This window comes from Rattus norvegicus, chromosome 14, assembly GCF_021556685.1.
Source record: "Rattus norvegicus strain SHRSP/BbbUtx chromosome 14, alternate assembly SHRSP_T2T, whole genome shotgun sequence".
Lineage (NCBI taxonomy): Eukaryota > Metazoa > Chordata > Mammalia > Rodentia > Muridae > Rattus > Rattus norvegicus.
The window spans coordinates 1,466,947-1,481,631 of record NC_141547.1 but is presented as its reverse complement, the minus strand read 5'-3'; the positions used below and the strand labels follow the sequence as shown (position 1 = coordinate 1,481,631).

The 14,685-nt window shown below is 38.4% G+C and overlaps 1 protein-coding gene across 3 annotated transcripts in view; it reads left to right on the top strand.

Moving 5' to 3' along the window:
• Positions 1-221: 221 nt before the first annotated feature.
• Ccdc18 (coiled-coil domain containing 18) overlaps positions 222-14,685 on the top strand; it is a 102,893-nt gene continuing 88,429 nt past the window's right edge. The window contains exons 1-7 of one of the 3 annotated variants that reach the window (XM_087584635.1): positions 222-401; positions 560-754; positions 2,278-2,417; positions 2,846-3,017; positions 5,510-5,668; positions 8,755-8,861; positions 13,469-13,597. In XM_087584635.1, coding sequence (XP_087440761.1) covers positions 2,281-2,417; positions 2,846-3,017; positions 5,510-5,668; positions 8,755-8,861; positions 13,469-13,597 — 704 coding nt within the window. In that variant the 5' untranslated portion in view covers positions 222-401; positions 560-754; positions 2,278-2,280. The remainder of the gene's footprint in view (positions 402-559; positions 755-2,277; positions 2,418-2,845; positions 3,018-5,509; positions 5,669-8,754; positions 8,862-13,468; positions 13,598-14,685) is intronic. The other 2 variants (XM_087584634.1, XM_087584636.1) reach the window with 2 other exon arrangements.

Here is a 14,685-nt window from a genome sequence, read left to right as displayed (position 1 = left end):
CCTTCTGGGTTTCGCATCCTTCCTTCACAGAGGACTTGTCGGTTTCGGCTTCCTTCACACACGCCAATCAACGTTGGCGGCGATAACGCTGGGAAATGTAGTCCGATGTGACCTCGGCGCGCCGCCCAACCGGGCGTCCAGCCTCGTTTCCCGGCATGCCCTGCGATCAGCGTCGTTTTTTTGCGGGGCTCGCGTGGGGGCGGGGTTGCGGCCGGGGAGGCGGGTCCTAACGGCTGCCGCGGCGGTTCGAACTCGGCGCCTCAGAGGTTCGCTGGTTCTCCTCTTCGAGAGTCCGAGGCTTCCACTTCGTGGGCTGCGAGAGTGTCCCAGGCTTCCGAGCGCAGAGGAGCCACGCGGTGCGCCGTGGTCTGGGGGCGCTAACCCTGGCTGCGACCTGGGTGGTGAGCAAATGGCTCCTGGTTGGAAACGGGCTGTCCTGAGGGGCTTGTTTCTCTTGGGATAGTCGGCAATGCTCCTGGCCTGCCTGTGAGGAGGCGTTTTGTTTTATGTGAGGCAGAATCGGAAAGGAGGATGCCGAATTTTGCTTTTCTTCCTACAGGCAGATGGAGGACCTCTTTCTTGAAATAAAATACTGTATAAAGCCATGTACTCTTTCTCAAGCGGAAAATCCTGTCACGGGATTTTTATAGAGTGTAAAGTGCTTGTCCTTCACTCGATGAGTGTGCGTGTGTCCACCTAGAACGCATTTTTTTACACTAGACTTGAAGATACCGTTGTCAGGGCCGCCCTATAGGTAAGGTGATCAGCCTCTCTATGCACTCATACTACAGGTAAACGGTCCCCAGGAAAATGAGGATGTTTAAATTCCAGACATACTGGTTCAGAACGGCTAGAAAATTCTCCTGTGTAAATGCAAAAATTGCTGAACGTAAAACCCTGACTTAAATGGTCTCCTACTGAACAGCACTTTTTAGTCTAAAGTTTCTTCATTTTTTTTCTTCTTCATTATCCTGTATGAAGCTAGAGATGTTGAATAGATGTGGAGTAGCATCGGAACCTGAGCCACTTATTGCCTGGGAAATTATTTGAACTTAAGCAGAAACAAATTTGTGAAAACAAAACTGGAAAGAGGGTAGAAACATTAATAGCTATAAAACAACTCATTTAATTTTAGGCCTCAACTTTTTCCAATAAGGTGAGAGTTTTCTTTTCTTAATCCAAGAAAAATTTCCCGAGAAACTTTGAGTGGGATATTAATGTACCAAAACCGATTTTACCTGAGTGGGGAAGGGAGAAGGCAGTTTATGCATTTATCCATTCAAAATATTGAGCTTTCCTAAGTATAACACACTCTTGAACATATAAAACCTTTTAGTTTTTATTTTAGTAATATAATAATAAAGTGTCCTTTGCTGTGATTTTAATTCTATTCTGGGTCTGTGGTTTTGGGATCCTATGAAACTGGAGTTACAGACCAGTGAAAGCCACCATGTGGGGGCTGAGAATATCAGTAACAGTCCTTTGAAAGAGCAACGCCTTTAAACTCAGAGCCTGTCATGATTTTTCTTTTATGGCCAAGAAACATTTCATAACCCTAGAGACACTTGCACCAGTTGATGCAACAAACAGTTCACTGTGTATAGTTCTAAGAGTTGAATTTCCAAATGTCATTTTTGTTTTGTTTTGTATTTTTTTGAGACCATGTCTTACTATGCAGACCAGGCTGGCCTTGGCTCACAGAGACCTACTTGCCTCGGACTTCCCAAGTGCTAGGATTAAAGGAATGGTAGCCATATCCACTCTCTACATGTCATTTTGATCTGTGATTATGACTTGTGAGTGTCGTTAAACTTTACAACCACTGTGAATGGGAGGAGATAACTTACCTGGTGGTAATCATTCTTAAGACTTTATGGAAGATTGTTGTGGTAACATCTGATGCCCCAGATGTAAAGTTAAATTCTAACATCTCATATTGAAGTTAATTATAAAAGTTTACCTTGATTCAAATCTCAGATTGACCCTCCAAAATTTGTGTGTCTTTGAGCAACTTCATCTTCTAAAAAAGTTACATCCATTCATTCATTTGTGTGTGTGTTTGTGTGAGTGTGTGCACATGAGTGTCATGACTGTGGAGATCAATGGACAACTTGTGGGAGTCTGTTCTCTCCTTTGATCTGTCATCTTGAGGAGCACCCTTGGTTCTCATAATTGGTGCCAAGCACAGAGTTTTCAATTTTATTGCTGTGAGATTACTTTAACTTATACCATAAAATCTTCAGGCAAACTTCCAAGAAGTTTCTATTTTTTGTTAAGGAAATGGAATCTAGTTCATCAGACTACTATACTAAAGATGACAATGAGGAGGAAAGTTTGCTCGCAAACGTTGCTTCACTAAGACACGAACTGAAAATAACAGAATGGAGTTTGCACAATTTAGGGGAAGAATTATCCAGGCAAGGAAATAAAATCGCATATATAAATTGTATTTATAAATGTAAAATGGCTAGATTTCATTATGTTATGCTTAAGTATGCCCCTGGACTAAGATAATTTTCTGTACTTTTTAATACAATTCAGTTTGTGAAAATGGAAATAATAACAAACATTTACATAAGAAGAAAATGTCTTTTATATATCAAGAACTAGTATACAATGTATATTCAGATTACTTGTCTTTCATTATTGTGGCTACTCTTTTATTCCTGAAGTAAAGAGATTCATGAAATATATAGCTAATGTAAACTAATCGTGATTTACTGAAAGTGTATTGGAAACACAGTCTTAGGTTCATAATTTTGGATGTAATTTCTGATTATCATATGTAGAAATTTGTGGTAAAAACTATGTCAGAACTGAAATGTAGTTTTCCTTTCTTCTGTAGTGTTAGTCCAAGTGACTATTCTGATTATGTCTGCAATCCTTCAAGATCTGAAAGGCTTATTTTGGAAGAACTCACCCAACCTAGCCACCTGGGATGTTTGATTTACCCACCTTATAAGAAAGTTTGTAAAACATCTGATAGGTCTGATTATCAACAGAAACCAGGAGATAAGGTTATTATTTTTAGATCTGATTATTTAAAAGTTTTTCTTTGGATGTCTTCTGTTTTTACATTATTATAGTTTTTTTACTATAGTTGTTGTGATTTAAATATAATTATTCTTTTTAAATATTTGTGGACAAGTGTTTCGCCTGCAATTATGATGTAGAGGTCAGAAAAGTGTTGGATCCCCTGAATCCTGAATTTAATGTCCTGAGCTCTGGGCAGTAAGTTCCAGTTTAAGTTTCTATGAGGATGCTAGAAATTGAACCCAGGTCCTTGAGAAAAACAACTAGTGCTCTTAATTCCTGAGCCACCTCCCTAACTCCATAATTATTCCTGTCTGAGGCCAGCCCTGGTGGTTCTTCTGGTTCTGTCTTGAAGGTAGTTGAGGCAAGGAAGAGCATGGGCAGGGGCAAGACTTGGTCTTGCAAGATATTTAGGGTTGCTTTTAATAATAAAATGTTTACCTGCCTTAAGTCTAAGTTACCTTGTAGTGGTAGCTGACCTGCCTGAGTTCCTCTGAGGCCAGAAACTGTGGTCTTTGGAGTTTAGCATTTCAGCAAACAGTGGGGGATTAAGCAAAGGATTAATTGCTAGGGCTATTTTTCTCTCTTGCCAAGAAGCTTTGCCTCTGCTTGTCAGGCTGTAGAGAGGTTTGGAGCAATAAACTTTGATTGAACCAGGAGAAGAAAGTCATGCTCCCAGAAGAACAACTTTTACACAAGTAAATATGCATAAGCTCACACATCTGTATATACATTTACAGATATACATATATGCATCTTACAATCCTGTTGGGGCCAGCTACATACTTATGTCATAATTACATGCACACACATAATTAAGAACTAATCTAATTGTCTATGTAGCATCACTACAAGATGGTACATCTTCATTGTTCTGCAGTTATGCTCAAAAGGGTGGTCTAATGCCTAGAGATTATTATATATTAATAATAACAGGAAGAGCATATTAATAGGAATCTTTCGTTAAATGCAGTCTCTTTTTGCCTTGCCTAGAAGAGCAAACCCATCATGGCTTTACAGGCTATGGTGAAACCTTCTCAGGAAGATTGCCTGCTAGTTTTTGGCTTCTCCTACATGGTTCCTGACATGTTCCTTTTATATTCTAACTTTTTATGCAATGAAAATTCCTAAGAGGAATACTATGAATTTTTCAATATATTATGAATATTATATAAATTTTAAAAAGTAAAATATCTTAGGTTTTGGGGCTGGAGAGATGGCTCAGCGGATAAGAGCACTGACTGCTCTTCCAGAGGTCCTGAGTTCAATTTCCAGCAACCACATGGTGGCTCACAACCATCTGTAATGGGATCTGATGCCCTCTTCTGGTGTGTCTGAAGACAGCTACAGTGTACTTATATACATTAAAATAAATAAAATAAATCTTTAAAAAATATGGTAGGTTTTTAAAAAAAGAAATACAAGTTAGTAATTATTTATATGCATTTGGAATCACTGGAAAACCAAATTATAAAGTCACAGTAGAAAGCCAGGCATGGTGGTGGCTCATGCCTACAATCTTAGCACTTGGATGACTGAGATGGAGAATTCCAAGGCCTGAACCTTTATATCAAACAAACCAACAAAAAGACTGGAGATTAAGCGTAGTTGATAGCGTTCTCGCTTAGTAAGCATGGGCCTTGGGTTTGATTTTGAGCTTGGGCACAGTGACTTTGTCTATTCACCCCAGCACTGAAGGGGTAGAAGTAAGAAGATCAGAGTTCACAGTCATCCTTTCTTATGTAGGGTATAGGGAGTTTGAGGTCAGTCTGGGTTAGAGAACCTGTCTCAAAAAAAAGTTAATGTGTAAAAGAGCTAATGTGTAAAAGATGGCAGGATATATATTTTTTTTCTCTTCAAGACAGGGTTTGTGTCACAGTCCTGGCTGGAACTTGCTTTGTAGACTAGGCTGGCTTGAAACTCAAAGAGATTTTTCTGCCTCTGCCTCACCAGTGTTGGGATTAAAGATGTCCACCACCAAGAAGATGTTTTTGTATTCTTTTTCTTTTATTAGCTTGACTTTATAGTTTATGCATATATATTTCTTAAAAAATTGAAAATAACTCACAAAATTAAAATATTTTATATATTACGTTATAAAATTAACAGCGTCGTAATAGTATATGCATACATTAAAGACTGTTTTCTCATTGTTGCTTGGATCATGGATTCCTTCCATACCCTTTTATACACAGTATAAAGGTATAGAAACACAAGGTTTTCCATTCTGTTTATATTCACTAGTGATACTGTGAGTTGACTTATCAAGTAATACCCTAGTTTAATAAAGTGGACCACTCTTTCCAGTTTGTACTTATTGTACTACTGTGAATAGAAAGGCATGTCTCACATTATACTTCCTAATGCTCATTGTCCTGAGTTTTTCAATAATTTTAATGACAATTACTGCTATTTTCTATTAATTGTATATACACATCAATTAATTTAATGAACATTTTTTTCCCTTTATTTTCAGGTGCCTTTTTCATCTGTTACTATGGATCAAGAGGTTAAAAACCTCCGAGAGAAACTTCATAAACTTAGGCAACAAAATGCCTATTTGGTCACACAGAATCATTCTTTAATGACTAAAATAGAATCTGTCCACTTTGAATTGACACACTCAAAAACAAAAGTATGTCTCGTGATGTGTTAAGAGAATATTTCTAATATTTTATGATTTATAATTGGAAAACATTTATAGTACCTGTCTAGTAGGTATAAAGTTTTATATTCTAGTTGAATATTGATAAGGAATAGAATCATTTTTATATATAAAGTAAATAAAAATAATTTAGGAAACTTAATTAATCTTACATTTGCATAAATCCACTTTTTAAAATCTTATTGTTGGTAACTTAAAATGGAAAAAGAAGGACTAGAAAGATGGCTTACAGGTTAGAGAGTAGTTGCTCCTCTTTTTTTTTTTTTTTTAAGCTTTATTTATTTAATTATTTCCTGTATGTGAGTACACTGTTGCTATCTTCAGACACACCAGAAGAGGGCATCAGATCCCATGACAGATGGTTGTGAGCCACCATGTGGTTGCTGGGGATTGAACTCAGGACCTCTGGAAGAGCAGTCATTGCTCTTAACCTCTGAGCCATCTCTCCAGCCCCAGTTGCTCCTCTTTCTAGTACCTGCATAGTGGCTCACGAATATCTGTATTTACAGCTCAAGGGTCTGATAATCTCTTCTGCCTTACAGGCTAGGAACTGAACTTGGGTCCTTTGAAAAAGCAGCCAGAGCTCTTAACTGCTGAGGCATTTACTTTATATGTACTCTTAGACATTTTTAGATTCTTTTACATGGCTTTTTCCTTCTTCCTTCCTTCCTTCCTTCCTTCCTTCCTTCCTTCCTTCCTTTCTTTTTGCTAATGGTATATTTCATTATGTGATATCATAACTTAATCTTATCTAAAATTTATATATACATATACACACATATACATATATATATATATTTACTGTATTATTGGTATCATAAAATAGTGATAACTAGCTGGTTGTAGTGGCATATACAAATAGCACTTCACCTTTTAACAGAATATCCCAAAATGGGAAAACTCAAGAAATCTATTCACAGTGATATGGTAATGTAAACTGGTGTATCCATAAAACAGATTGCAGCAAGGCCTTTTTTTTTTTTTTTTTTAAACAGTCGTGTGTCTGGAGAGATGGCTCAGTGGTTAAGAACATTTGTTGCTCTTGTAGAGAGCCCATGTTCAGTTCCCAGCATTTGCATGTATCTCCCAACAGTCTGTAAGTCTAATGCCCTCTTTTGGGCACTGTACACATGTGCACAGACATATACATGCAGGCAAAACACTCATACACCTACACTTTTATTTAAAGAAAAAAGGTAAATATAAGAACTAACATGCATAGTTGCTTGATTTACATGAAAGACTGAGGAGGGTAAATGACACTCATTTATGATAGCTACTATGTGGGAGTTGAGGGGAAGGAAGTCCGATATTCAAGGTCATTCTCCGTTATGTGTCAATTTCAAGGCCCCCTGTATATCTGGTCATGACAGATCACACTTATAACCCTAGCACTGAGGCATGAAGACCAACCTTGAGTTTGAAGGTAGTCAGTCTATTTAAGAAGTTCCATACCTGCCGTGGCCAGTCTTAAAAGTCCAAAACAGCCACCCAAACTCATGGTGGAGCTGTACACATTTACTGTCTCAGTTTCTCCCTCCCCATCCCTGCCTGCCTGCCTGTCTTCCTTCCCTTCCCTCCCCTTCCCTTCCCTCCCCTTCCCCTTCCCCTCCCCTTCCCCTTGCCCTCCCATCCCTTCTCTTCCTTCCTCAGATTTTGCTTTTGAGGCAGGATCTTATTTATTCCAGGCTATCATTAAATGGCCGTGAACGTCTGAGCCTCCTCCCTTTCGTCCTGAGGGCTAGAATGACAGGCAGCTGTTATACCCAGTTAATGGATGGATGTTCAGGATAGAACTCCGTCTCTTGCATGCTAGGCAAGAGCTCTGCAAACTGAGTCAAGTCTTTTGCCCTCGTTTTTTTTTTTTTTTTTTGGTTCTTTTTTTCGGAGCTGGGGACCGAACCCAGGGCCTTGCGCTTCCTAGGTAAGCACTCTACCACTGAGCTAAATCCCCAGCCCCATTTTTTTTTTTTTTTTTGTTCGTTGTTTATGTTTTTGAGATTTTGTGTAGTTTGTACTAGTCTTGAACTCATCATGTAGCTGAGGATGGCCTTGAACTCCTGATCTCCTGCCATCTCAAGTTCTGGGATATAGGAATATGCCATCATGCCCAGCCCCTCAGTTTTTCTTTCTGTAAAATCTATTCCTGTTTCCCTCTCTCTCTGTGTGTGTCTATTAGTGTGTGTGTGTCATATATAGAGAGTGTAGTATATGTGGGGAGGCAGGGAGAGAATGTTTGTAATGTGTGTGTGTAGAGAAAGAGGGTGTGTACATTGAAAATGTTTTTTATTTCTGGTGCCCAGCCGCAACTCCTGAGTGTTTGTCAGACCTGCTAATGAGTTGCCATTCTAACATTTCTAACTTGTGGATTCTTTCCCTGTTTCGGTAGTTTTACTATATCTTCCTGGCTGTAGGGTTATTATGCTTTTCTTTCTTTCTTTCTTTTTTTAAATATCTATTTATTTATTATGTATACATCATGCAGCTTTTCTGCCTGCATGTGCACCTACAGGCCAGAAGAGGGCATCAGACCTCATTACAGATGGTTGTGAGCCACCATGTTGCTGGGAATTGAACTCAGGACCTCTGGAAGAGCAGTCAGTGCTCTTAACCTCTGAGCCATCTCTCCAGCCCTATGCTTTTCTTAATTATCTAGATTTTTTTCTATTAAGCATGCTTTCTGAAATTAGTTTTTAAGTCATAAAAATTTAATATATATATTTTTACCTAAGTTTTCATTTTGGTCATATAACGTATATATTCTAACAACACATACACACAATCTAACTTACATGAAATTCATCTTCCTAGGCGATGTTAGGAATTATTGTATGTAGCTTCCCCAAGTATACTGAGATATTTGAGGATAGTGGCAAGTTATGCTGAGCCTGTCTTCTGATCACGGTGTGTACAAATATGAGCTGATCAACTAATATTTTAGCCAGTGACTGAGGAGTCCTAATGAAACTTCTGATCTGATAAGGAAAGACTAATATTCAAATAGATTGACTTATTTGTTGAAACATGGTGCCATAAAAATTGTCTTTATATTTTAGATTGCTATGCTTGAGTCTACACAAGAGCAGGCAGCCAACATTCCAATCTTAGAAGAACAGATTATAAATTTGGAAGCAGAAGTTTCAGCTCAAGATAAAGTTTTGAGGTAATTGCACTGTATAGCTGAAAGTTTTTATTTTGTATTTTTTTTTTTTTTTTGGTTCTTTTTTTCGGAGCTGGGGACCGAACCCAGGGCCTTGCGCTTCCTAGGTAAGCATTCTACCACTGAGCTAAATCCCCAGCCCCTTATTTTGTATTTCTGTTTGTTATTAAAAATTGTCTCTTATCCCTATTGCAGGAAGTTTTTGGTGACCTAATTAGGTCTTATCACATTGTTAAGTTTTTTCAGTCAGGTATAGCATCTCTAGCTGTAGTTATATGCAGTGACAGGGAGTAAACATGGGTCATTTTCAGGTGAGATGCTTATTTGCACTCTTTCATTTAATAGGACTTGGTTCATTTTTGCCCTATAATGCAATATGCACCCATTGCTTCAGTGGAGTTTAAGTATAAGAAAAAGGGTATTTTTATCATTCACTTTTATCTTCTATTTTAAATATAACGTGTACTGAACATCATGTTACATTTGAGTTATTTTCATTACTGTTCTGGGACTTGCAGTATTAGCATTATCTGGGAATTTAGAAGAAATGTGGATTATTGAGCCCTATCTCATATTTGTGTGTGTGTATAAATTTTATAATACATACATTATATATATATTTTTTTAAATGTATCCAATTAGTCTTTTTTTTTTTAAAGATTTATTTATTTATTATATATGAGTACACAGTAGCTGTCTTCAGACACACCAGAAGAGGGCATCAGCTCTCATTACAGATGGCTGTGAGCCACCATGTGGTTGCTGGAAATTGAACTCAGGACCTCTGGAAGAGCAGTCAGTGCTCTTAACCGCTGAGCCATCTCTCCAGCCCCCTATTTTTTTGTTTTTTGATACAAAGTTTTTCTGTGTAGTTCTGGCAGTCCTGGAACTCCCTCTGTAAATCAGGCTGGCTTTGAACTTAGAGATTCACCTACCTTTTTCTCCAGAGTTCTGAAATGAAAGACTTGTACACTACCACACCCAGCTAAATTTTAATAAGTACCACAGGTGAATTTGATGTATGTTAAAATTTCTTTTAAGTTTATCAGTTTTAGAGTTTTCTTTGTAATACATACATTAGCTTAAATGTATTCTGTGTTCTGTGAATTTTTTTCTGATCAGTGTTTTTATCAATATTTTGAGAATTTCATATAATGTATTTTGATCATATTCATTCCCCTCTTCCAACTCTTCTCTTATTCACCCTTATCTTCTCATGCGTCCAACTTTGTGTGTGAGTGTGAGAGTGTGTGAGTGTGTGTGAGTGTGTGAGAGTGTGTGAGTGAATATGCGTGTGTGTGTGAGTGTGTGTGAGTGTGTGTGAGTGTGAGTGTGTGTGTGAGAGTTTGAGTGAATATGCGTGTGTGTGAGTATGTGTGAATGTGTATGTGAGTGTGTGTGTGTGAGTGTATGTGTGTGAGTGTGTGAGTGTGTTAGTATGTGTGAATGTGTATGTGAGTGTGTGTGAGTGTGTGTGTGAGAGTGTGTGAGTGTGTGTGAGTGTGTGAGTGTGTGTGTGTGTGAGTTCGTTCACTCACTTGCTCACTCTCTCCCCACCCACTCTTTGAATCTTTTGTGTTGGCCAACTTTTATTTCTTGGACCTGTCCTGGAGTATAGTTTAGAGTAATGGAGAAAAGCCAGGTATAGCACTGTTAAAGAAAAATAAATCTCATTCTTTCAGCAGGTATCAAATGCCAGTAGCTCCTCAGTTAGGGGTTGGGCTTAGTACCTACCTTCTTCCTCCATTCTGGAATTTCTGGAAAACACTGTTTTCCCTAAAGTCACACACTACTCTCTGGCTCTTAAAATCCTTCTCTTCTCTCTTCCATGAAGATCTGAACCCTGGTTTCCTTTCCAACTTAAGGCTGAACACTCTATAACCTCTTATTCTTTACACATTGACCAGTTGGTTGTGGGTCTTATGTTAATTGCCATCTACTGTAAGAACCTTCTTTGATGATGTTGTGATGCACTGATGAGTGTAACTGAACAAGGCTTTGGCAGACCAGGGTAAGCTGAGGCAGGGCAGAGAGTTGGGGATTAATTATTCAGCATACTTTTCTCTGAGGGAACAATGTTTGATTCTCTGGGGCTGGCAAAGTACTCCCTGTGACCAATGAGAAGAATCACACACATGCATGTGCACACACACTAGGTGGATCAAGCAAGCTTCAGCTTTCTCCATCTTCTTCACACATACATATACACACAGACACAGACACACAGACACAGACACAGACACACACACACACACACACATATTCACAGATTGGGTGGATGGAGCAAAGCTACAACAAGCAAGCTCCAACAAATTTAGTTTTTCTCCCAAGTTTTTATATCCCAGCAAAATCTGTCAAGCAGTATAAAGATCACAATGTGATTGCATTCTATTTTTCATTACAATTCTCAATTACAATGAGTGTATATAGAAAAATATTCCCCAATACCCTCACATGAATAAACATTACATAGTACAGGTAAAACCAACAAATTATTCCCAAGAATTCAATACATTCATAACTAAGCAAGTTGTTACAGATTAACAAAATGTAACCAAGCAAGGTAATTTTCTCAGCCAGTTTCTCTTACTAATAGGCTGTAATTTGTCATTACAAAGAAAAGATCAATTATTTTATTATTTATCTTAAAGAGTAATCTTATAAAAATCTTAATCACAAATCTAAACTTTTGTATAAAAAGCAATCAATCAATCATTTCTACTTTAAATCTGCAGGCATAAAACCTTTTTGCACTGTGGAAGCTAGTCAGGGATACGTTTCCAGTTGAGAACTATCTAAATTTCTTCATGTCCTATTACTCAAGTATGTAGTGTCTTCAGCATCAAATTCTGGAGGGTAACTGAACAATGGCAATAGCCTCTAAATTTGGGATTCAAATTGGCCAGGGCTCAAAAAGATGTAATCTGTTGCTGGCATGGTAGGCTGATTTTTTTTTCTTTTTTCTTCCTTCCTTCTTTCCTTCCTTTCTTCCTTTCTTTCTTTCTTCCTTTCTTTCTCTCTCTCTCTCTCTCTCTCTCTCTCTCTCTCTCTCTCTCTCTCTTTTGGTATTGTGTGGTATCTTTTTGGGGAACTGTCCCTTCCTCCATTATGGAATAACTCCATTTGAACTTTTGTAAAGATAAAACTATATGGATATAACTCAATATATAAATGTATATAGCTATATAACTGTATAACTATATTTAACTATATATATGGATATGAGGTTTTCATATGACTTTATCATAAGGCCTCTAGTGTTAGTTTTCTTTCCCAATATTCTCTACCTTGTCTTCCCATCTCCCACATGATTTAATTCTTCCTCCTGTCTCATTTTTCCACCTTTCTCTTTTATAATCCTTTGTTTTATCACCCAGTTCTTGAAAGATCTTTCCTGTTTGCTCTTACTAGTTAACCTAACCTCTATGAGTTTAAGAGATGAGGCCTTGCTGTATTGTTCAGGCTAGCCTTGAGTCATCATTATGCCTCAGTGTCCCAAGTGGTTGGACTAAAGGCACACATCATTGTATCTGGCTTGATATTTATATCACATATAATAGATATTTATATTTGGATTTGTTTCTATTACATTTTTTTTTCATTGGGGGGTGGTGATGTAAACATGCCAGGCACACATGTGAAGGTCAGGGCGACCTGCTGGAGTAACTGCTCATACTATGTGGGTTCTAGGGATTGAGTTCAAGTCATTAATGTCAGTAGCCTTCACCTCTTAGCAATCTTGCTGACTCTTCTTTGTGTGTATTAGTTATTATTGTTTCACTGTGTATCTAGGCTTGCGTCTGATTCACAAAGATCTGCCTCCTGGGTGTTAGAGGTGTTCCTGGACCATTCTGTACTCACGTTCACTCTTTATGTGCACAGGCATTTTGTCTGCTCGTGGGGGCTCTGTGCACCTGTGCATGCCTGCTGCTCATGGGGCTGGAAGAGGCTGTCAGACCCCTTGGACCCGGAGTTAAGGATGTTTGTGAGCTGCCATAAGGGTGCTAGGAATTGAAACTTAATCTCCTGGAAAAGCAAGTGCTCTTAACCACTCAAGCATCTTCCAGCCCCTGCTATTCTAATAACTTTTTATTTTGATTGTCCTCAGTATTCTAGGTAACTAAATGATAATTATCAACAAATAACAAAAATTTTCTTTCTTAGAGTTTGTACTTCATTTTTGTGTTTTTTATGGGTAGAACAAAGATACTTTTGGTTGTAGAAGGGATAATAATTACATTTGCTTTGTATCTGAGGTATATAGTAGTACTTCTAGTTTGTATGAAATATATTTGTTTGTAGAAACTGTAGCTGAGTTACTTTGAATTCCTGATCCTACTACCCGTGCCTTACAAACACTCACGAACGCTGTGAATGTAACTGACTGTAGAATGTCATGTGAGCTTTTACTGGAGATGGGTTTCCCGCTTGATGGAAGTATTTACGCCATGCGGTCTTCTGTTGATGAGTTAAGAGTATGCCTTCCTCTCTCATGTGTTTGTCTTTTTAACTCACTGATTCATTTATTCTTAAAGTAACTATGTCACATTATTCTTATATTTCTCCAGTAATCATTTTACCAGTTCTTAAAGCTTATTCTCTACTTATAGAGAAGCAGAAGATAAATTAGAGCAGAGTCAGAAAATGGTGATTGAAAAGGAACACAGTTTACAAGAAGCCAAAGAAGAATGTATAAAATTGAAAGTGGACTTACTTGAACAGAGTAAACAAGGAAAAAGGTATGTGGGATTGTAGGATTGTGGTATTGTGAGATTTACTTATCTGTAGAACTGGCCGTGTGCATGCTATACAGCTGCTGTACCGCTGAACCATATCTCTTTTAAAGCTATAATTTATTTTTTGGATAGGATGTTGCCATGTGATCTTGGCTGGCCTGGTGTTCATGGGGCAGCCCAGTTCCCAGGGTTTCCCTGTGTAGCCCTGGTTGTCCTGGAACTAATTCTATAGACCAGGCTGGCCTTGAACTCAGAGATCCACCTTCAGGTGTGTGCCTTAGTTTCTTGAATGCTGATATTACAGACATGGTAATGTGTTTGCTTAGTCATTTTGCCTTGCTCTAAAGAAAAGTTTGAAGTGTCACTATTTTAGACATTTGACAGTAGAATAACTTAATATCCTTTTTTGTGTTTACTTTTTCATTACTTTTTTAATTGGTTATTTTATTTACATTTCAAATGTTGTCCCCCTTCCCAGTTTCCCTTACACAAATCCACCAACCCATTTCCCCTCCCTTTTACCTGTATGAGGGTGCTCCCCGCCCAACCACTGCCTCACTGCTCTAGCATCCTCTTACTGGGGTATTGAGCCTCTGCAGAACCAAGGGCCTTTCCTCTCATTGATACCAGATAAGGCCATCCTCTGCTACATATGTAGTTGGAACCGTGGGTCCCTCCATGTGTACTCTTTGGTTGTTGGTTTAGTTCTTGGTTAACCTCTGAGGGGGTCCCGTTAGTTGATTTTGTTCTTCTTATGGCGCTGCAATCCTCTTCAGCTCCTTTAGTTCTTCACCTAACTCTTCCACTGGGGTCCTTGTGCTCAGTCTGATGGTTGGCTGTTAGAATCTATATCTGTATTGGTCAGGTGCTGGCAGAATATCTATACCAGGCTCTTGTCAGCAAGTGCTTTTTGGCATCAGCAATAGTATCGGGTTTGGTGTCTGCAGATGGGATGAATCCTTAGGTGGGGTGGTCTCTGGATGGCCTTCAGTCTCTGCTCCATATTTTTGTCCCTGCATTTCCTTTAGATAGGAACAATTCTTGGTTAAAATTTTTGTGATGGGTGGGTATCTGATTTTATAAGGCATAAT